Source organism: Trachypithecus francoisi, unplaced genomic scaffold, assembly GCF_009764315.1.
Source record: "Trachypithecus francoisi isolate TF-2019V2 unplaced genomic scaffold, Tfra_2.0 Contig00601, whole genome shotgun sequence".
NCBI classification, from domain to species: domain Eukaryota; kingdom Metazoa; phylum Chordata; class Mammalia; order Primates; family Cercopithecidae; genus Trachypithecus; species Trachypithecus francoisi.
This window is the reverse complement of record NW_022680759.1, coordinates 4,374-28,270: the sequence shown is the minus strand read 5'-3', so window position 1 is coordinate 28,270 and position 23,897 is coordinate 4,374. Positions and strand designations below refer to the sequence as shown.

The 23,897-nt window shown below is 45.1% G+C and overlaps 1 protein-coding gene across 1 annotated transcript; it reads left to right on the top strand.

The window, feature by feature from the left end:
• Positions 1–563: 563 nt before the first annotated feature.
• Positions 564–23,496, top strand: LOC117086925. Its single transcript, XM_033216563.1, has 6 exons — positions 564–600; positions 864–951; positions 1,578–1,713; positions 2,234–2,316; positions 20,545–21,286; positions 23,261–23,496. The coding sequence occupies exons 1-6, from the start codon at positions 564–566 to the stop codon at positions 23,381–23,383; spliced, it is 1,209 nt and encodes a 402-aa protein (XP_033072454.1). The 3' UTR covers positions 23,384–23,496.
• Positions 23,497–23,897: the final 401 nt, after the last annotated feature.

The following is a 23,897-nucleotide window of genomic DNA, read 5'->3' as shown; positions in this document are numbered from 1 at the left end:
ATTTATTCATACTGCTAAATTACCATTTTATACAAATGACGTTTAAATAAAGTTTGATTTCTGAAACTTCATGCCTTTTTGAACTCCCTAATGTTAGATGGTGTTTTTGAGGCGATCCTGAAACTCTCTGATAGTTGTGTCTTTTGTTGCGGTTGTTTGTGTGACTGAGTTACCACCAAATCAACTGTTATTGGAAACCTTTCAGGTATGGCTTTTAAAAGACCTTGACCTACTCTTGCCTGTTTTGACCCTCCAGTTTATTGTGGAAAGAAGGATCATATAGTTTCATGTCTCCGGCAGATCAATCACTTTCCTCCGTCCATAGCAGGGAGGAGTCATGGCACCCCAGAGGGTTACTGGGAGGAGGAGGTGACGAGGTATATGGAATCTGGCCCTGCCACACAGACCTAGCACGTTACACCCTAGCTGAGTCTCCTGCTAAGGAAGGGGCACACCCCCTGCCCTCAACTGTCAGCCACCCATCCCCCACCTGCATCCCCAGGACTGCCCCAGATGGGGAGGTCTGCGATTGGGGAGGACACATAGATGTTCTGATGCTAGCTATGGGACCTGGGGGTGATGACAGTGACAAGGATCTGGGTGCATACTTGAGTTGGGCAGCCAGGTCTGGCCAGAGCAGTGACACATGCATCCACACATTAGTGCACTCACATACATGTGCATGCTCACCTGCACAAACACGCTGCACACACGCATGTTGTAACTTCAGGGACGGGAGGATGCTGACTCTGGACCCTGCTGACCCCAGGCAGGGGCCCTCTGTAATGGGTGCCATGACTCCACAATGTCACTGGTGCTGAGTACCCCACCTGTCTACCTGCCTGCCCTCTCTGTGTCTGCAGCTCTTGGAGACAAAACACACAGCAGTATCTGGTTCTGTGCAGGGGAGGCTTTCCTGAGTAAGAGGCACAGCTGGATCAGCAGACTCAGGTGAGTGTGACCTGCTGTGTTCCCTCCCTGCTGACGTGGGACAGTCGCTACCTGGTGAGCAGTGCTGTCCTCTGGGCAGGTGCCGAGAAGGGCCATCCCTGAGCACTCACCAGGTGCCCATTCTGCACTGACTGTGTAGACAGTTGTTTCCTGCATCCTCACAGCAACTGTGTGGGGTGGGTGCTGTCCCCAAATGCACCCGTTTGACAAGTGAGCTGTCCAGGGTCAGAGGAGCTGATACTGGCCCAGGGACCCAGACGTGAGCCTGGGATGTGCTCTCAGCCCTGCCCTGTGCTGTGCTGGACTCAAGCCCTGACCTCTGCGGCATCCCTGCCCTGGATTCCAAATCTCCCTGGGGTTCTGGACTTCAGTGGGGCACAGCCTGGCCCTGGAAGAGGCACTAAAATGGAGGCCCTGTGGGTGGTGGGAAGGTGGGGGTTCTCAGTCCAATTCTGTGCCTTAAGGTGGGAGGAGGTCTCACCAACTCAGACTTCAGGTGTGGTCACTGATGATCCTTGTGGGACTCACTGGACACATGGGGTCCTGGGGGAGTGCGTCTCCCCCGGCCAGAGTGCGTGAGAACTGGAGTAAGACAGAGCAGTCACCAGATGTCTTGCTTCCTACAGAAAACTGGGCATCTTCATGGAGATTGTTCTTATACAGATGTCCAGTCCTGACCCCATCTGCCTCCAGGTGCCTGGAATGGCTCATCGTGAGCCCTTGACACTCGACAGGTGGACGCCGTTTGCCCTGCTGGGGCAGGTGTGTATCCACCTGAGAGCACTTGAGGACAATAGGCCTCTCTTTCCAGGTTGCCCTGTGCTCAAGTCCTCAGGAAGGAGCCCACCCCAGGTGGGATGCAAGGACTCCAGAGACTGAGGAAGGGGTGGGGTCACTGGGTCTGGCCCCCTGTCACCTGGAAGGGGTGGTAGAATGGGGCTCCTCGGGCCAGAGGGTGTCTAGGGGTGTGGCAGGAGTGGTTGGGTGTTGTCTGGAGCACTCGGGTACAGCCGAACCATTGGATGACTTGGTCTTGTGGGATGGTGACGGATGAGGTCATGGATACCCTGCATGTGCATGGGTGAGGGGACATTATTGAAAAGTATGAGCAGGTACAGGTGGGGCCGCTCCTCAAGAGAGGTGGGGGCTCTCCTCCCTTGCTGTGCCTGGTCAAAGGCTCCTGGGATCCCTAAGATCACAGGGCAGGGACAGGCTGTCCACGCCCTCAGGACCGCAAGCGCCTCACCTTGCCCCCCTCTCCCTGGCCCCCTCTGGGTCACAGGGACACGGAGCTGGGTCAACAGTGGACATGGAGCATGAGCATGTTGACATCTGGAAATTCACTGATGGCTTCGAAATTGTATGGTGAGTCCTCTGTTCCCTGACACATCGGTCTCACCTTAGGGACAGGTTTTGTTTTTAGAAAGATCTCTCGGAGGCAGAACATGTCTCCCTGGCTCGTGCCAACCTCCTCTCCAGGATCAGAACTCCTCCCTGCCTCTCCTGCAGGTCCAGTCAGTGGTCAGGGTTAGGGCAGAGCCTTGAGGCCCATCTAGGGAGCCCGGCAGAGCCGGTGGGACAGAGAGGGGGCTGAGTCTGACCCCTGAGCTCTCAGCACTTAGGTCTCCACATCAGCAGGAGAAGAGGGGGCAGCCTGTGGGTCTGGCCCTGTCCCCTTGGGGGCTGCCCTGATGAGATCTGGGGGTGGTGACCACAGGCTAGGGGGCCCCTGGCCAGGCCGGAGGGCCATTGTGTAGCAGGTCTCCAAGGGCTCAGGGGACCAGCTGAGGCATACTTGTAGGAGGGGCATGAGGACATCAATGGCTGTGACCGTGGGACGCTGGGGAAGAAGGGGAGGGCCTGGCCTTGGCATCTCACAATGAGGCCAGGGAGCAACCGAGTGTGCAGCTGAAGGCCCTGGGAGTGGTGCTGGGAAGGGATCTGGGCCTGGTAAGGGGAGCCCAGCCTGGAGTCAGCCCCTCAGGACTCACAGGATTGAGAGAGGGAGGAGTCTGGGGAAGAGGGGTGGGGTGAGCCCGTGAGACCTGCCACTTCTGGGATGCACCTGAACCAAGCCAGCCCAGGGTGGAGCTGACAGCCTTGGGAGGATGACAGATGCGGCGGGCAGAGAACAGTGGCACACCTGGGACCCCTCAGTGGGGGGACTTGGTCAGTCCCCAAGGCTCTGCGTGGCCCTCCAGAGACTCTGGTTCCCGCTGGCTCAGTCAGCACTGTGCAGGGTAGATGGGGGTGCTGAGTCGGTGCAGGTAGGACAGCCAGGCACCCCATGTCCTGGCTGCTGCAGTGGCTGGAAGGAAGCTGAGGGATGAAGGCTGACTGCCCTGAGACCAGCTTTGGCTGGAGGTGGGGTGGTGGGTCTAGTCCCTACTGCCTGCAGAGTCCTTGGTCACCCTTGTCAACCCAGGTTTCTCCCCAGCATGCTGGGCAGCCCAGAGAAAGACCTGGGAGTCTCATGCCTAGGCTCTGGCAGGAAGAGGGTCACAGAAAGGCCAGAGTGGCCAGAGAGAGGGCCACAGACTCTGGGCCAGGCAGGATGGGGGAAGATGGGGAACAGCCTGAGTCAACGGCCAGGCTTGCAGGGAGAGACAGGTGCACACTGGGAGGTCAGACCCTGCAAGGCCTGTGGGGAGTGTCGGGTGGGACGGGCTCCAGGTGCATCTTCTGGGCACTGGGCAGCTCTCAGGCCAGGCTCCCTGGACTCTGGTAGGTGATGTGGTCACTCCCAAGGTACTGCTGTTAGTCAGGGCTCAGCCACCCACCCTAGGTGGCACCCATCCTGTCTCAGGACTGGACTTTCTCAGCTCCCACAGAAGGTGCTGCCTCCAGCCCAGGAGGGGCATTCCCATTGTGCAGCCTGAGGCCCCTCACGGGCCCCGAGTGGCCCCCACCAGGCCAGCCTCGCACTCCTTCTTTTCCAGGGTTCTCATGGGGACCATGTGCCCAGCTCCGCAGGGAGGCCTTGCCTTCCTTCCGTGTGCCTTCCTCTGGGCTGAGACTTAGGGTGGATGGGAGGGGCTGGGGCCCTCTCAGGGAGGGAGACGGTTCCTGCCCGGGCATGTCCTCACCTCTGTCTGAGTTGCCTTACAGTGAGACGAAGCTGGTTCCTGTCAGTGCCCTGGAGGTGAAGATAAGAGCCTGTGCCTGCTGCATGTGAGGCTGCCCCACGGACAGGGAATCAGGGCTGGTGGGCGAGGCAGAGGGGGCAGCCTGTGGGCCGAAGTGGTGGTGACTGGGAGTGACACTGTCACTGGGAGAAATGGCAGTTCCTGCTCCACCTGAACCCAAGATTCTGTCTCCATGGTGGTTCAATCAAAACCCAAACTAGAACACAGTCTTGCTCAGAAGTCACTGTCTTCTTGTTCCAGGACCCCAGCTGAAGGATTGGAAACAACCGTAACTCAAGCTTTTTGTGGTCTGAAGATGCTGAGTCCTGCTATCAGGAGTCCAGGCAGCCGGTGCCCGTTCTATCAGAGGGTCTCAGTCCCCCAGGGTTTGCCCTTTTCTGGCTCCTTCCAGTTCCTAGAGCCCAGGACCCAGCATCCATAGGCTGCTGCCAGAGGCCAGACACCTCCGCTAACTCCATCCTGGCTCATTTGATAGCAAAGAGATCAGGAAATAAAACCATTGACAAGTGGCTGAAGATGCTTGGAGACTGGCCAAAATATAAGAACGGCAAAAAGTAACATGGGGAGGGAGTGGCCCCGTGACTGCTCTCTACAGAGCCAGGAGACAGGCACCCATGGCCGTGACCTGGCACCGTCTACCTCTCAGCAGGTGGGTGGCACCCTGTCCCCACCCAGAGGACACCAGGCCTGGTTGCCAGCATTTTGCCCATCCATGCAAGCATCGCCTTTCTAGGAGAAAACCTAATACCAGGACCTGGGCCACCCCTAGCTCAGGGGTAGGGACGTGTCCTGGTGACCTGAAAAAAGGAATAGGTCCAGGTCAGAGTGCACAACCCTGAGTGCTCCTTCACACTTTCAATTGTTAGGGAGTGGTCTGCCTCTCCCTGGGACCCAAAAAAGGCTGGAGACTTCCAGAACCCTCAGGCTCTGATCCTCCCTGAGTTGCCCTGTGTCCTGTCTCACTAAAGCATTTTGTCTGTTTCTGTCTCGCAGGGTTTACAGAGGAATTCCCCCCACGGGTGAGGGACTGGGCGTGCTCACTCCTTCTAGACATTGAGGAAGTCAAGACTGAGAACCCAGGGGAATACAAGGTAAGGCCCTCCCATACTTGGCCAAGGCAGGACAAACAGGCCAGGCCATGTCAGGAGCCCAGGACTCCAGCTGGAGGGAGCGTCGAGTCGGGGTTGCGGGTGGGGGCTGTGGTCAGACACACATCCTGGGCACAGACAGTGACTCAGGCACCACAGGTGCACTGGACTCTGCTGACACTTCCTGGTTTCAGAAACAAGGCAAAAAAGGAGCTTTCTGCAGAAGGAAACCTTCCTCCTTTCCTTCCAGAAGTGCTGATGGTGGGATGACTGCCATTTGGGGCAGGGAGTCTTTTGTGTGTTCTGAGGCTGCTTCCTCCTCTTGGCCCTGCCCTACAGGTCATGAAGAAGAAGGGCAAGAGGTCTCCACATGATGTTTAGAGAGCAATATGGAGTCAAGGCACGTGGTATTTAGAGAACGATTCAGTGTCAAGGCATTTCCGGGGCTGCAGGGGTCCTAGGGGAGATGGGCAATCCAGAGGGATGGGAGCTTCCCCAGGGCAGAGGCCAGGGTCACCCAGGTGGGCTGACAGAGCCACCAAGGGCTCTTCTGCCCAGGGAGCAGCCAGCATTATGGATTGAGCACCTCCCAGGTTCCCCTGGGCTGGGCTGGAGCATTTGGGGCCAGAACCCAGGTGGCTCCTAAGGAGACGCCAGGCAGCAAACAAAATAATGCAGAATGGTGAAAAGTTCTCTCCATGATCCATGGAGGCTGAGGTGGGCAGATTGCTCGAGGTCAGAAGTTTGAGACGAGCCTGGTCAACATGACGAAACCCTGTCCCTACAAAAAATATCAAAATTAGCCTTGCGTGGGGGTGTATGCCTGTGGTCCCAGCTACTCAGGAGGCTGATATGGAAATATCAAAGCGACTTGACTCAGGGTTCTGCTAGAAAATATTTAACCAAAATAAAATACCAGTTACCTTCAAAGGGCACACAACACTATTTTCAAAGGTAAACTAAGTTCAGAAACTTTAATATTTCACAATAGACATTTTCCTCAATTTCTAAAACTAGATACAGAATGAAAATGCTCAGGCCGGGCGCGGTGGCTCAAGCCTGTAATCCCAGCACTCTGGGAGGCCGAGACGGGTGGATCACGAGGTCAGGAGATCGAGACCACCCTGGCTAACACGGTGAAACCCCGTCTCTACTAAAAAATACAAAAAAAAAAAAAAAACTAGGCGGGCGAGGTGGCAGGCACCTGTAGTCCCAGCTACTCGGGAGGCTGAGGCAGGAGAATGGCGTGAACCCGGGAGGTGGAGTCTGCAGTGAGCTGAGATCCGGCCACTGCACTCCAGCCTGGGCGACAGAGCGAGACTCCGTCTCAAAAAAAAAAGAAAGTGCTCAGTTTTCATATAATCGCTTTAGCCAGTCATAGACCTGTGTTTACAAAAGAAAGGCAACAGTGATCCTCTGTTTCAGCACAAAAAGATCTATATCTGCTGAAAATTCATTGAAAGACTCTTTGTATAACTGTATTTGTCCTTCACTTTCATAGATCACTGGATTTGGGTTCAGCAGTTTTAAAAAATCTCTCTACCCATGTATGAATTCATATATGGATATCTACATATGTAGATATGTACGAATGTTTGCATGTATGTGTGTACCTATCTCTCTGTGATCTATCTAGTCCCTTGGTTCTCATCTGTGATGCCACGATTCAAAGAAAAGCAATATGGCATCACTGCTGTGACACGGTTACTGAACATGCAGTATAGCGTAGGATTCGGTCAGCCTCCTCAACCATTTTCTTGTCTACTTGATTTTAGAGTCGTTTCTTACTATCAGGCAGCTACTAATTAGTTGATATTAAAAGCAGCCCTTGTTTAGGCATTTTACTTCAATAATATAGTTTTCATTGTTTAGACATTTTATAAACTTAATCTTTCTCTTGCTATCTCTCCAGAAAGATGACGAGACTGCATTTATAGTTTTGCAGCTACAGATAATTGTACAAATAACTAAATATGTGGAATTGTTAATGTGTCAAGCACTGTACTAGGCATATTATATACATAATTTAGTTACTCTACATAGCCACAGTATAAACTAGTTACCATTTAATCCACATTTTTCAGATAAGGAAAATGAGGCACAGAGAATTTAAGAAATATATGTACGTTACACTAGTAGGACATAGCAAAACCCACATTTCTCCCCAAAGAGCTTAACTTCCTAACTTTTTATGTTATACTGATTTGGTACTTATCACTTTTGAGTCTCAGTTTTCTCATCTAGGAAGTATACTACTTCATTTATTCATTAATTCTCAGTCGTTTGTCTACTATGTGCTAGGTTATATGGAGGTGCAGGCACAAGGATTAACCAGGAACAAAACAGACTGTGTATGCTGTCAAGGACATAACATTCCAGTGAGAAGAGTCAGAGAGCCAGGAAATAAATGACTGTAACATGTCATGTGGTGACAAGAACTTTTATGAAAAATGAAGCAGGCTAGAGAGGAAGTACTATTTTATACCATATATGGAAAATTCTGCTAATGAGGCATTTGAATAGCAAGAAGAAGATTCTAGGCAAAAAGTAAGACAAATCTAAGAAGGAGGATGTTCTAGGAAGAACGTGTCCATCAGTGAGGCCAGAGCAAAGTGCACAAGGGGAGGATGGTAGACGATAGTTTCAGAGCAATGCCACGAACTAAATCATGCAAGGCCTTGGAAGACATTGTGGTCAGTTACTGTCCAACCAGGAGACTGAAACTGCACAGTAATTTGAATAAGGAAAATTGAAAGTAAATAACTGTTAACTATTTCAGGGAATTATCTCTTAAAGCAGGGGTGTCCAATCTTTTGGCTTCCCTGGGCCACACTGGAAGAATTGTCTCAGGCCACACATAAAATACATGAACACTAATGATGGCTAACAAGCTAAAAAAAAAAAAAAAAGTCACAGGAAAATCCCATAGTGTTTTTTTGTTTGTTTTGGGTTTTTGTTGTTCTTGTTGTTATTCTTTTTTTTTTTTTTTTTGAGATGGAGTCTTGCCCTGTTGCCAGACTAGAGTGCGGTGGCATCATCTCAACTCACTGCACCTCCGCTTCCTGGGTTAAGCGATTCTCCTGCCTCAGCCTCCTGAGTAGCTCGAACTACAGTCACACGCCCAGTTAATTTTTGTCTTTTTAGTAAAGACGAGGTTTCACCATGTTGGCCAGGATGGTTTTGATCTCTTGACCTCGTGATCTGCCCGGCTCAGCCTTCCAAAGTTCTGGGATTACAGGCATGAGCCACTGTACCCAACCTTGTTTTGTTTTTTGAGACAGAGTCTTACTCTGTCACCCAGGCTGGAGTGTAGTGGCATGAAATCTGCTGACTGCAACTCTGCCTCCAGACTCAATCAATTCTTGTGCCTCAGCCTCCTGAGTAGGTGGGATTACAGGCATGTGCCACCACACCTGGCTAATTTGTGTACTTTTAGTAGAGAGACAGGTTTTCACCATGTTGGCCAGGCTGGTCTTGAATTCCTCAACTCAGGTGATCTGCCTGCCTCGGGCACCCAAAGTGCTGGGATTACAGGCATGAACCACTGGCACCCAGCCAAAAAGCTCATAGTGTTTTAAGAAAGTTTACAAGTTTGTGTTGGGCCTCATTCAAACCAGCCCTGGGTTGTGCATTGGACAAGCTTGTGAAAGGCCAAGCAAACACACACACAAAATAGGGACAGCAAATTCAGGGAGCTGCCACTGCACTCTCCAGGGCTTCAGGCAAGCACTGCAGGAAGAAACAAATCTGGAAGAATCTCCCACACACATCAGAGCTGAGTGCTAGATCTCCTTGGAGAGGGTGAGGATGTGGCCTGCTCAACAGCAGAGAATTTTGCTGAGTTTCTACACTGACAAAACACTGGGAAGCTGCTCCCCTAGGTGCTGCCTGTGACCTGCTCTGTCCCCAGAGAGGTAATTGGCCACTGTTGGCTGCTGTCCCCCACAAGGGAAAGGTAAGAGAAACACTCAGAACTAGAAAGAGCCCCAATCTTCTCCAGCGTCCCTCTAGCAGATGCTACAGATGAAGTTTCACACCGTGCCGCAGACAAGGCAAAGCCAGCAAGCAGGGTAAAGGGAGGAGGTTTGGAACTGATGGTAATCAGCTCAACAGTGCAAGAAAAATGACTTTTCTTTTGGAAAACATCACTGATCATTAGAGAAATGCAAATCAAAACCACAATGAGATGCTACCTCACACTACTTAGAATGGCTATTACTAAAAAGTCAAAAAATAACAGATGCTGGCAGCGTTGTGGAGGAAAAAGGAACACTTATGCACTGTTGGTGGGAGTGTAAATTAATTCAGCCATCGTGGAAGACAGTGGTGATTCCTCAAAGACCCAAGACAGAAATACCATTCAATGAAGCAATCCCATTACTGGGTATATACCCAAAGGAATATAAATCATTTAATTATGAAGACACATGCATGTGTATGTTCTTTCCAGCACTAGTCACAATAGCAAAGACATGGAATCAACCCAAATGCCCATCAATGATAGACTGGATTTAAAAAATGTGGTATATATACATCATGGGGTCCTATGCAGCCATAAAAAAGAACGAGATCATGTCCTTTGCAGGGACATGGATGGAACTGGAGGCCATTATCCTTAGGCAAGCTTATAAGTGTGAGCTAAATGATAACACATGGACACATAGAGGGGAATGACAAACACTGGGGCCTTTGGAAGGGTGGAGAGGTGGGAGGAGGGAGAAGAGCAGGAAAAAAAAAAACTAGTGGGTACTAGGCTTAATACCTGGATGATGAAAGAATCTATACAACAAACCCCCATGATACAAGTGTACCTACGTAACAAACCTGCGTATGTACCCTGACCTTAAAAGTTAAATTTTTTTGAAAAAAGATGAGTTCTGCCCTTGTTCAAAGAATTTGAGCCAAAGAGCCAAAGGGTGACATTTTAAATATTTTCGAAAAATCAGCTAGGTGGCTTCATGGAAAGACAAAAGGAACAATAGAAGGAATAAAAAGCATCTAGAAGGACAGGCTACTAATCGAGACCTGAGATGACAGATGGGCAGGGGTGGTAGCAGTAGACCGGTAAGAGATGCTTGGATTCACAATATGTTTTTGTTTGTTTGTTTGTTGTTTTGAGACAGAGTTTCCTCTGCTGCTCAGGCTGGAGAGCAGTGGCACAATCTCGGTTCACTGCAAGCTCCTCCTCCCGGGTTCACGCCATTCTGCTGCCTCAGCCTCTCCAGTAGCTGCCACAACAGGCGCCCGCCATCACTCCCGTCTAATTTTTTTGTATTTTTAGTAGGGACGGGGTTTCACCGTGTTAGCCAGGATGGTCTCGATCTCCTGACTTCGTGATCCGCCCGCCTCGGCCCCACAAAGTACTGGGATTACAGGCGTGAGCAACCACGCCTGGCAGTATTCACAATATGTTTTAAAAGAATCACAGCACTATCTACTGATAAAATGGTTTGGCGTATAAGAGAAAGAAAGTAGTCCCAGAGGATTCCAGATTTCTTATGGAAGAATAGAAGTGACATTTACTGGATGTTAAAGACTGAATAAAAGTGAAAAACAGTGAGCTTCTCACTTCAAGAAAAACTGACAATATCCTATATGTCAGTGATAAAATTTAAAATCTGAATTAAAAAAAAGAATTTTCAAAAACTTTTATCAACTACTTGAGCCAGACTGCTGTCCAAACACCTAAAGATCTTTCTGTTAGGGTGACCATGATTTAACAAAGCTGTTGTTTATTTTACATTGTGTAATGAAGTGTGCCAACAGTTAAAAGATCTGCTTAACTCCGTGAAACAATGTCTAATGGATGATATTATAAAATTGGGCATGGGTAAAAATTATAAGTGTAAGATAGAACAACAGATTTTAGAGTAAAATTAATCTTTTTAAAATCTTAAGAGTTTTAGGAGTTTTCATATTTAAGTTTCCAGATTCCACATTACAGCTAACTTTTAAGAAACTACCCCTTTAAAATTTTCAGTGTAGTATCAAAAGAAGATTGTCCCTCATTACCTGAAAAGGTTATTAAAATACTTCTCCCTTTCTATTTTTCTCTGTCAGACCAGACTTTTTCCATGCACTTGTTTAAACTCAATAACATATTTTAACAGATTATATGTGGAGTTAAATATGATAATCCAGCTACAATCTATTAAATCAGATATTAAGGAGCTTAATAAAACTAATATCACTCTTCACATTAATTTCTATTTTGTTTAATTTTTCATGCAAATGTGTTACTTATGTTAACACATAATGAGTTTGTCATCATTGCTTTGAATCAACTCATATACTTCTTTCAAGTTATTAGACTCAATTTTAATACGGTAAATACCTAAACATATAATGCAGATAAATCAAATGACTTTGTGGCCCCCCAATAATTTTTAATTTTTAAAGAGTTCCTGATGCCAAAAATTTTGAAAACTTGTCTTTATTCTTTTGTACTGTAATTTTTATTCCATTTTCAAGACTACATACTTGCTGTCCAGAAAGATTCAAGTTGACAGAAAATTGAAAACTAACCATAAACTCAATACAGAGAACATTACTAAGTTAATAAAAATGTGTATTTATCTCTCTTTTAAAATTTGTGTCATGTTTGACTAGAAAAACCTTACTTACATTATCGATCGTATTTTTTTTCCCTTAACCTCTGAATTTGGAAATATCATGCAGAGATGTACCTTTAACAACTCTTTCAAATTTTGTTTATATCGTCAAGGGCTACAAAGGATCACATTTATCCAAAAATGTAAAGAAAGAAATGATAGAAACACAATATTTGTGCCTTGGGAACTATGGGCTTAAGTTCTGAAAGGAAATGTCTAGTTGTCTTAATGTAAATAAGAATTTTATGTTTTCTGCTAGGAGGTATAGTATTCCACCTTGTGCTACTCATGTTATTTGGCTTTCATGAATTTCTGTCCTTCCCTATTTTCAGAGCACATGTATTTCCTAACATCTTCATATTTCTACTGCGTCCATCCGCTAAGCTTTCCCTAACTTGTAAAATAACATAATGCCTTGGAAATGAGAACAAAAAACATGGACTCCCCCAAGTCAGCAAGGTGAACTTTCACTCTTAATTTAAATTTTAGACTGTAATCATATGCAAAAAATATGAATATACTGCTTAAATGAAACAATCATCTATAAATTTAATACCCAGGTCAAAATCATCATGAAATACACATCTATAAATTCAATATCCAGATCAAGTTTCCTCAACAGTCTAGAATTTCCCATCTGCCATTTCCCCAATCACAATTTACCCTCAATAGTAGTCGCTGTGCAATCTCCTACCACTTTCTCAGGTGCGTTTTGTCTTGCCTGCTTTTTGTTCCCTTTTCTTGGCATTTCTTGCCTTCTTTTGATGAATATAGATTTTCTTAAACATTCATTTTATTCCCTTTGGTTTGGAATTTATACACTCTTACTCTCTTGTTATAAATTTACTAGAAATTACAATATATTTTTTGACTTATCAAAATTTAATAGTTATTAATACTTTTACCATTATTCTGGAAAATGCAAGGAAGGACCTTATCCCTTCTTTTGTTTTTTTTGTTTTTGTTTTTTTTTTGAAACAGTCTCACTGTGTCACCCAGGCTGGAGTGCAAGTGGCTTGATCTCGGCTCACTGTAACCTCTGCCTCCTGGGTTCAAGTGATTCTCCTGCCTCAGCTTCCTCCCAAGCAGCTGGGACTAGAGGCGCCCACCACCACGCCCAGCTAATTTTTGTATTTTTAGTAGAGACAGGCTTTCACTATGTTGGCCAGGCTGGTGTTGAATTCCTGACCTCATGATCTGCCCGCCTCAGCCTCCCAAAGTGCTGGGATTGCAGGCGTGAGCCACTGTGCCCAGCCCTGTTATCCCTTCTCACATGTACTTGTGTGTGAACTGGGTCTGTGTTGTGTATTTAATACCCCCAAGGCATTGCTGATTTAGTCCATTTGTGTATTGGCAAGATATCTGCCACTTCTGCTGCTCTCCGTTCATCCCTGAATCCTTGAAAACATTTATTTGTGATCATTTTGCTTTTTCTTCTCAATAAACACGCTTTAGAATTTCATTTAGGATCTATCTGCTGATAAAAAAAAATTATGTCAGTTTTTACACATCTGAACATATTTTAATGTTATCTTTGTTTTTAAAAGATACTTTTGTTGTGTAGGGAATTTTTTGACTAGCGATTAGTATCTTACATCACAGCGAGGCTCTAGTAATTTCTACTTCTTGGTTTTCTGCAGCTTCATTACCAGGAGTTTGTCTTTCTGAAATTGCAGGTTATTATATTTCATTAACTTTAGAAAATTCTCAGCAATTGGATCTTTAAATATTTTTCTGTCCCATTCTTACTTTCCTCTCTTTTCTTCGGTGTATATTAGATTTTATTATTAAATATCCTCAGTGACTCTTAAACTCTTGTATCCATATCTTTATGAATGTACGTATAAACATGCATATTTTTCTGGTTAGTTTCTTATGATATCAATTATAATCCACTGCTGCTTTACTCAGTTGTCTCATTTGCTGTTAAACTCATCTATTGAGTCACCTTTTTCTTCCTCACATTTTTTAGTCTTAGAATTTTTTTTTGTTTTTTTTACCCTAATCTGTCACTTTTATAATTTCCACTTTCTTCTTGAAATTTCCAAGCTTGACCTCATGTCTTTGAATATAGTAATTCTAGTTGCTTTGAGACATTTTTTTTCCTCCTTGGCGTCTGTTTATTCCTTCTCACAGTGTCTTTTTTCTTCATTGACCTTCGTATCTTTGAGCAAATGTACAAAAGATAGTGGGTGAACAACTGGTTTTGGCTGTCTTTAGAGGCCCAGATAATGTTTCCTTTCTCAAATGATTGCTATTGGCTCATGCCAGAAGGATAAGGACAGTCAAGTCCTGAATTACTTTCATAAAAATTTGGAGTTGGACTTTTCGGGGCACTCAGGTGGAGAGCAGCCAGCCTGCTGTGGTGACTGGGTGAATTCTAGTTCCTTCGCACAGCTTTAACGCACCAGAAGCCTTTAATATCCATGACCAAACCCGGGGCCTCTGCAAGACTAGCAGAGGTTTAACACAACCTGGTAGATATCCCATCTGAAGTAACAAATGGATCCAGGGCAAAGCAGCTCTTATTTCTCTAGATGCTGTCTCTCTCCAAATCTCAGCCTGACAATTCTTGGCTGTGCACTAATTTAGTGTTAAAAAAATTAAATTATTACCTCCGATATTTATTTATTTATTTAATTTTTTATTTTTTTGTGATGGAATCTTGCTGTCACCCAGGCTGGAGTACAGTGGCACAATCCCGGCTCACTGCAACCTCCACCTCCGAGAATCAAGGGATTCTCCTACCTCAGCTTCCCAAGTAGCTGTGACTGCAGGAGCATGCCACTACTAATTTTTGTATTTTTAGTAGAGACGGGGTTTCGCCATATTAGCCAGGCTGGTCTCGACCTCCTGACCTCAGTGATCCACCCGCCTCGGCCTCCCAAAGTGCTGGGACTATAGACGTGAGCCACCGTGCCTGGATCTGATGTGTTTTAAAATGTGATTTTACATACAAAAACTAATTTAAATTATTCTAGGGTACCTAGTCTGTCTTTATCAGAAGCCTAAGTCTGACATTTATTCATCATAAAAGACGATATTTGAAATTTTCTCTCACTTGTGATCTGTTTTGTTGTCGACCTCACAAAGTTATCTTATAAAAATGTTCTTGATTATGTCTGATAATATTGTTTTGACAAATAATTTTTTATTTGTGCCATTCTTGAAACTTTTATGTTGTAAATGGTTAGATGAAAAGAAGAACTATTTTAAACTGGTGTTACAAAGCAGTGCTTACTAAGGACCTATGTGTTAAAAGAGAAATGGCAAATTTGTCAAAATGTCTATGCAAGTACCTAATTTGAATGTATGCTATACTGCAAATAAAATGTTTCTATTTATAAATGTCTTATTTTTTGTCACAGCATAGAATGGAGTGCAGAAGGAATAAAGAAATCTGTAACCGGCCGGGCGCGGTGGCTCAAGCCTGTAATCCCAGCACTTTGGGAGGCCGAGACGGGTGGATCACGAGGTCAGGAGATCGAGACCATCCTGGCTAACACGGTGAAACCCCGTCTCTACTAAAAAAATACAAAAAAATTAGCCGGGCGAGATGGCGGGCGCCTGTAGTCCCAGCTACTCGGGAGGCTGAGGCAGGAGAATGGCGTAAACCCGGGAGGCGGAGCTTGCAGTGAGCCGAGATCGCGCCACTGCACTCCAGCCTGGGTGACAGAGCGAGACTCCGTCTCAAAAAAAAAAAAAAAAAAAAAAAAGAAATCTGTAACCAGTGTCATCAATCAGTTGTAAACCCCAGCCTCCAAATTATGTTATTAATCGTTGGTACTGAGAGTTCATAGTGAAATAGAACAATCAGAAAACATGGGCAAATAAAATTGTTAAAAACTCATCTCTATGATATGCCATGTTCTGAATAGGCAGTTTCTGAGTGTCCGGGCAATCTGTACAAGAAAGAGAGTTGTTATTTGGTCAAGGACACATGCATTTTTTCAGTCTAGAAGAATGTCATCATTTTCTTGAAGTAATTGCAGTGTTCCCACTCTGTATCAAACAGCAAATACCTCTGATTCCTAAGTCAACAGCATAGTTATTATTTGATTTTTTTCCAAGTGAATAAAATGAAAAATAAATTGTTATGTCACAGTCCCAAAAAACTACTGGTATATGGAATAGTTGAGATGATAGAACATGATTTTACAACTCCAAACTGAAAATACCTATCCAAGCAGTTGCATCCCTGAAAAACTATTATATTGTCTGGCAAAAGCCTCTCTCAGGATAGGAAGATTTCTAGATTTTTCTAGAAATAGAGACAGGGATTAAATTTTGTGTGGCCCCAAGAAAAGGAATCAGAATTTAGTATTGTCAATGATTGCTTATGGGCTTGAGTTACATAACCACCGGGTGCCATGGAACTAATTTGACATACTGAAATAATTTTCTATAATCATTCAGATTTGTTTATGACAAATCAAATTATAGCTATGAAATTCATACTTATGTAAGTTACAAGTCAAATCTTATTTTAAAGTACATTCAAACTCTTTGAAGATTTATCTTAACAATGACAAAGCAATTGACTGGGAAGTAGTATTGTTAACCATTCAACTGACTATTTGACCTAAGAATACTGTATGGACATATATTTAACTTATATTGAAACAAATGAACATGTTTGTTTATACCATATATAGTTTTATTTGATTTTTTAAATAATTCAACCAAAACCATCAATCCTGAAGTATCAAACTCCAGTAACTTCAGCAATTCTACTTTTGAACTCAGTGATTTGGTAACAAATGTTAAGTAAAATAATTTTGGCCAGGCGTGGAGGCTCACACCTATAATCCCAGCACTTTGGGAGGCCGAGGCGGGCGGATCACAAGGTCGGGAGATCGAGACCACGGTGAAACCCTGTCTCTACTAAAAATAAAAAAATAAGCTGGGCACGGTGGCGGGTGCCTGTAGTCCCAGCTACTCTGGAGGCTGAGGCAGGAGAATGGCATGAACCCGGAAGGCAGAGCTTGCAGTGAGCCAAGATCGTGCCACCACACTCCAGCCTGGGCAACAGAGTGAGATTCTTGTCTCAAAAAAAAAAAAATAATAATAATAATAATAATAATTTCATGCTAACCCTCTCCATTTATTTCAGAATCAGAACATTTTATCTTGGCTGATTATTAAGCAATGTTCTTAGTATCATCTAATATTTATGCTCTTTGCAAATGCAAGCACTGAACACTGATGTTTTAAATAACATCTTGTTTTTAAAAATCATGTATCGTTCATGCATCTGTAACCATCTGATCAATGATAGGAAAACAGGGAAGTGAGTATCACTGGGATTCTCTGGGAGAGGCACATTTAATTGACTCGGCCCCTCTGAATTTCCATCTAGAGTCTTCTGAGGTTAATGTATAAGTGATCACTCTGTATAAAAGCAGCTTAAAATACTGGACACAGCTTCAGTATCAGAACACTTTTCAACTACAGTGTGACGTGCACAATTGCTTTGTCTTTCTTGAATATTTTCTCTCTTCCACTTGGTTAAGAATTGAGCAGATTGTGCTTTTCTGGAGGAAAAAAACAATGTTGGAAACCAAGTTCTATTTAACAAAATTAAGTGATTTAAGCAGAGATAGATTTTGAACTTAATTCTACAGTACATGTTTCACAACAAATTTCCTTGGATTAATGGTAGGCCATTTCACACACAGAGCAAGTTCGAGCATCGCAGAACACAGCTAATTCTGCTAATGTATCACAATCACAGAAATACCTGTGCTAAATAACCTTGTCCTATTTTCATGAAAATGAAGTGTTCAGTAACCCTCAAAATATTTTATTTCATGCTGATTCAGATTTTTTCTAACCATTTTTTTCTGTGACATTGCTTCCACAATGACATAGAACGCTTTTAAAAAGACAAATGTTTGTTTTCATGTATCTTTTTCAGATACTCTTTCTTAAGAAAGCATGGTGACTTGCAGTTATTACCTTGCGTATTCTTTCTTTTTGGCTAAAGGATATAATTTGTTTTAAAAAGCCAATCCGAACACTGTCCTATGTGTATATAGGGTGGCCATGCTGTTAAATTTGCACATAGAGACTGTCAGTGACTGAGAATGACTCAAATTGCAACCTCCTGTTTTAATGTTGCAAAGGTTGCCTATGCCTGATGCTGTGTTAAATACCCACAGCTTGCACAGAGGGAACTAACAATGGACCTTTTCACTGGGTGGTGGTGCAGTTGTACTTCCAGAATCTTCATCCACTTTACTTCATAGTACAATAAGATGAAAACAAAACACAAACCGCCTGATTTCCAAGAGCTTATTTAAAACCAAAACCACGTGAGACTTAATAATTCAATTTATTACAGTTAGTATAGTACACATTAGATATGGATGACATATCTGCAGTAAGTCATTTAAGTCTAGCAAATATCCAGATGATAACATCTGTTTAAGAGCAACATTGATAATTATATACGAGGAGGTCATGTTAGCGTTCCACAACAAATTAAAGAGATGAAGTCTGTGAAATTATCTATGCTACTCTATATAACTCTATATAACAGATGGGAAAAGCTTGGGCAATAGTGCGGATACTGACTTGTGTTCCTGACTCATAGGTGGTGCTCAGATACATTTAACCCACTGTCTGACAGTGTGAATGAACGTGTGTTGTAAGTGAACCCCTTTTGGGCATGAGGTTAATTATTTTCTGTATGAGTACATTAAATCATTCTGTTTTCCAAGTAAAAATGAAGCCTTCAATTTGATCGAATAAATACAAGAGGTGCACCATCATGCCCGGCTAATTTTTTGTTTATTTTTCTATAGGCAGGGTTTCACCATGTTGCCCACGCTGGTCTGGGATTCCTGAGTTCAAGCCATCCACCTACCTTGGCCTCCCAAAGTGCTGGGATTACAGGTGCAAGCCACTGCAACTGTCCTAAAATACAAATTTTGCTTAATTTCTGCACTTGATGTTCTGGTACAGACATTTGCTTGGAAATACAATATAGTTAGCTGAAGCCTTTTCATGGGGAAATAAGATCAGTAAGTACTCCAGGATTTTAAACTAGAATGCAAAAGAAGAAAATATTTTTTTTTTTTTTTTTTTTTTTTGAGACGGAGTCTTGCTCTGTCACCCGGGCTGGAGTGCAGTGGCCAGATCTCAGCTCACTGCAAGCTCCGCCTCCCGGGTTCCCGCCATTCTCCTGCCTCAGCCTCCCGAGTAGCTGGGACTACAGGCGCCCGCCACCTCGCCCGGCTAGTTTTTTGTATTTTTAGTAGAGACGGGGTTTCACCGTGTTAGCCAGGATGGTCTCGATCTCCTGACCTTGTGATCCGCCCATCTCGGCCTCCCAAAGTGCTGGGATTACAGGCTTGAGCCACCGCGCCCGGCCAGAAAATATTTTTTAAAAATGTAGGGTAATATAAATCCTTTACATTTAACTGCTTTTTTTTTTACAAGCAATAATAGTTATCATTAACCAATTAGTTTATGTCAAGTTCACCTGTGTTAATACACATAAACTTCTATGAAGTTCTATAATGCCAAATAAAAAAGCAACATTTAGGTTTAATATGTATTTTATATAGGCATAACTCAACATTACAGGATTGCATTTACAAATTTTCTTGACTCTAAGCATGAAGTTACGTTAAAAGACTAAGGCAATTTAATTGTTTTTGAGTTTTTTATATTAAGGAAACCTAAATTTGTATGAGTGAATTAATTGAATTAATTACATTTTCTTATCGGCTTATCAGTTTACCCCATCTTTGTTAAAATAACATGCACTGCCCTACAAAATGAATGCCGTATTCACAATCATGTTTCTGCCACATTCTTTAAGATCTGGGGAAACAATGCAATCTAAAATCAGAGACTCCGTGTTCAATGCCAAAGCTACACACCTCTATTTTTTCCCCAGTGAGCCTTTTGGAAAAGTCTTTTAATTACATATCAAAGTGCGCTTCAAGGAAATGTCATCTTTTCGTTTATAGCTGGTGAACAGCATGCAATTTGATAGCACCGTCACTAACAATCAGAGACTGCTCTGGATCTAAGTACTAAAAATGACCCACACTGCAATCGCAAAATATTTGGAAGTGGGAATTTATTGAACCAAGTTAGGCCGGGACTGTAAAGCAACACTTGATTCTTTAGCTCCAAGACGACAACGTTTAAACATTAGTATCACTGTTGTTTCTTTTTCCCCCAACTCTTCTCCCACGCTGCCTTCTTCTCCCCCACTACCTTCTCCCACCTTCTTTCCCCGCTTCCCTTCTCCCTCCCTCCGCCCTCCCCTCTTCTCCCAGCACTGTCTTCTCTCTCAGCCCGTCTTTCTGCCTTTTTCTTTCCCTCTCCCCACCTCGTTCCCTGCCTCATCCTCTTCTCTCCCACCGATCTTTTTCCCCTCTCCGTCTCTTTCCCCAACGTCATCTTCGCCACTTTCTCCTCCCTTCTTCCTCCCCACCCTTTTCTTCCCCTCTCCCTCTCCCCTTTCCAACCGTCTTCTTCCCCACCTTCTGCCCTTTCCCTCCTCTCTCCTTCCCGACCCTTCTCCTTTCCCACCTCTCCCTTCCCCAACGTCTTCTTCTCTTTTTCTCCCCTCTCCTTCTCCTCAACGTCTTCTCCCTTCTTCCCTTCTCCCCTCCTTCTTCCCCACCGCGGTCTTCCCGCATCCTCTGCTGCCCTCTCCCCACCGTCTTCTTCCCGCACCTTCTCCCCCGCACAGTTTTTTTCCCTTCCCCACCGTTTTCTTCCCCTCAGTCTCTCCGCCTCCTCGCAGCACCGGTTCCTGTGGCGGCACCTTTTCCTCCCATCTCCCTCTCCCCACGGCCTCCCCCACGCTCCCCTCCACCCGCACGCTTCCCCTCTCCACCTTCCCGCCTATTCCCGCAGCAGCGTCTTCCCGCCGCTCCCTCTTCTCCCCGCCCCTCCACCGTCTTCTCCCGGCCTATTACCGCAACCGTTTTCTTCCTCACCCCGCACCATTTTCTTCCCGTCTTCCCACCTCCTCGCAGCAGCGTCTGTCTGCCCCAGTCTCTTCCCACCCTCTTCTCCTCTCCCCATCGTCTTCTTTCCCAGCCTATTATTCGCCACCGTTTTTTCCCCTCCCCACCATTTTCTTCCCGTTTCCATCTCCCCACCTTCTCGCAGCAGCGACTTCCTGCCGCTCTTTTCTCTCCCCGCTTCCTCTCCCCACCGTCTTCTCCCCCGATCGTCTTCTCGCCCACTCCCTTCTTCGCGCTCTCTCACTGCCTTTCACCTAGAAGCCCTCCACGCGTGCGCGCGCCTGTGTCCCTGCACCCGGTGTGTGTCTGCGCTCAGGCAGCCCCTGAGCTGGGCCCCTGAGCTCCGCCCCAGCAGCCAGCTGGAGACCCCGGAGAGTCGCTGCCTGTGCCACCGCGGCTGCTGCCGCCGCTACCTCAGAACTGAACAGTGTTGGCTGCAGGTGGAAGACAGTGGGGCCAGAAGACTTCGGGGAGAAGGGGAGGAGGGTATGGAGAAGGTGGGAAAGAACCTTGGAAAGTCGGAGAGGGAGAAAGGAGGGTGAGAAAACAGTGAGGACACGGCAGGGCTCGGTGGCTCATACCTGTAATCCCAGCACTTTGGGAGGCTGAGGCGGACGGATCACAAGGTCAGGAGTTCGAGACCTGCCTGGCCAACATGCTGAAACAGTCTCTACTAAAAATACAAAAATTAGCCGGGTGTGATGGCGACCATCTGTAATCCCAGCTACTCCAGAGGCTGAGGCAGGAGAATCGCTTGAACCCGGGAGGCGGAGGTTGCAGTGAGCTGAGACTGGACCATCGTACTCCAGCCTGGAGTTTTATCTCAAAAGAAAAAAGAAAAAAATACTGTGGGGAGAGGGCGAGGGGAAGAAGATAGTGGGAAAGAAGACCACCGAGAGAAGGAGATGTGGGGAGAGCTCTATTGTTTCACTCAACATTCCTCAGTTAAAGTTAAAATGTTCTCATAAGTTCTGTATTTTCAACTTTTGCTCTTCGAGTCGGTATATTCTTTTCTTCCTCCATCTCGTTATTCAACACCAAGTTAGAACTCCAACGACCTTTCTCTTTTTTTTTTTTTTTTGAGACGGAGTCTCGCTCTGTCGCCCAGGCTGGAGTGCAGTGGCCGGATCTCAGCTCACTGCAAGCTCCACCTCCCGGGTTCCCGCCATTCTCCTGCCTCAGCCTCCCGAGTAGCTGGGACTACAAGCGCCCGCCACCTCGCCCGGCTAGTTTTTTGTATTTTTTAGTAGAGACGGGGTTTCACGGTGTTAGCCAGGATGGTCTCGAGCTCCTGACCTCGTGATCCACCCGTCTCGGCCTCCCAAAGTGCTGGGATTACAGGCTTGAGCCACCGCGCCGGCCTCTCTTTTTATTTTCCTATGTTTTTCTTCTCAGAACATTCCTAACGCTGGTAACACTTCACAATGTTGCAAACTCTGAATCCTATTTCCTGTCATCTGCATGCTTTCCCATTGAGGTATCAGGAGATTTTCACCCTATTATTTTGTTTACACTAGGAACATTTCAGCTTGACTAGACCTGTTTTCTACTTAATTTTTTTCAACTTCAAACTTGACAAACCCCAATGTGCTCCTTTACCAATTGTTTCTGTCTCAGGGATTAGTTTCTTGTTGCACTGTGATACACATGAAGCCATATACCTTTTTCAGCTCATTATCCCCAGAATGTTTTTGTGCATTATCAACAGAATAGCCACCCAATAAATATTTCTAAATTTTTGTTGTTCTTCCTTGCCACAAAACAGCAATCACTTTTTTTTTAGCATGATGTACATGCCCTTCTCTCATCTTGCCTTAAACTATTTATCAAATCTTATTTCTTCCCACTCCCCCATTTGTTTCCCATGCTGTGGCCGTTCAGAACTAGAGAGCTCTGTCAACTGTCCATGCTATTTTATAATAATCAACACTAATGAAAAGGGGATTTATAGCAGAGGCAGAACTCATTATTTTCTTTTTTTTTTTTTTTTTTTTTTTTGAGGCGGAGTCTCGCTCTGTCGCCGGGACTGGAGTGCAGTGGCCAGATCTCAGCTCACTGCAAGCTCCGCCTCCCGGGTTTATGCCATTCTCCTGCCTCAGCCTCCGAGTAGCTGGGACTACAGGCGCCCGCCATCTCGCCCGGCTAGTTTTTTTTGTATTTTTTAGTAGAGACGGGGTTTCACCGTGTTAGCCAGGATGGTCTCGATCTCCTGACCTCGTGATCCGCCCGTCTCGGCCTCCCAAAGTGCTGGGATTACAGGCTTGAGCCACCGCGCCCGGCCAGAACTCATTATTTTCTAAAAAATACATGCATATCTCCCATGTTGGATAGTGTCCCGCAGAAAGTCATGTCCACCTGGAACCCAAGAATGTTTAGCTATTCGGAAACAGTGTCTCTGCAGATACACTTGGTGAAGATGAGGTCACAATACATTAGGGTGGCCCGTAAAGCCAATGGCTGTGTCCTTACAGGAAGGTCGTGGGAACATACAGAGACCTACAGGGAAGATGGCCATGAGACAAGGGAGGCAGTCTGGAGTTATGCTGCCTACAGTCACGGAATGCCAAGGAGAGCTGGAAACCACCAGAAGCTAAGAAGGAGATTTTACCTGAAAGCCTCCCAAAGAAATCAATCATACTCACACCTCCCTTTTGAATTTCTGGCCTCGTGAACTGTGAAAAAATAAATTTGTATCGTCTTAAGCGCCGCGGTTTGTGGTCATTTGTTCTGTTCCTAGCCTTAGGAAACTAACACAGCATGCTAAGGGAAAAGAAGAAAATTCTGCATAAAATGTCATTTTCCTTTAAACAACTACTATTGACAGTAAATGAGTATTCTTCCAAGATTCATATGCAGAACATACATGCAGCCCAGAACATTTTTGGAGACCCATGGCATAAGTGATACGATCAATAAAATCCAAATATTAACCTGCCAAAAGTTATTTTTTCTTTTACAGTCATTTAGAGGTAATAAGCAAAAGTCATGAGCCCTATAAAAATTAATCTATTCATTTGTTGTCACTTGATACTTACGACCCATTGACATATTTAGGTTTTTAATTCTTTGTACAGATTACGGTTTGTCTTGCACTTTAATTTTATTGCA

What these genes read in the sequence shown, in the direction of transcription:
- LOC117086925 (XM_033216563.1), top strand. Translation starts at nt 564, where the DNA reads ATGGGACCTGGGGGTGATGACAGTGACAAGGATCTGG. An exon ending in TGACAGTGACAAGGATCTGG is followed by an intron (nt 601 to 863) that starts GTGCATACTTGA and finishes CTGTGTCTGCAG; the next exon opens with CTCTTGGAGACAAAACACAC. An exon ending in AGCTGGATCAGCAGACTCAG is followed by an intron (nt 952 to 1,577) that starts GTGAGTGTGACC and finishes TGCTTCCTACAG; the next exon opens with AAAACTGGGCATCTTCATGG.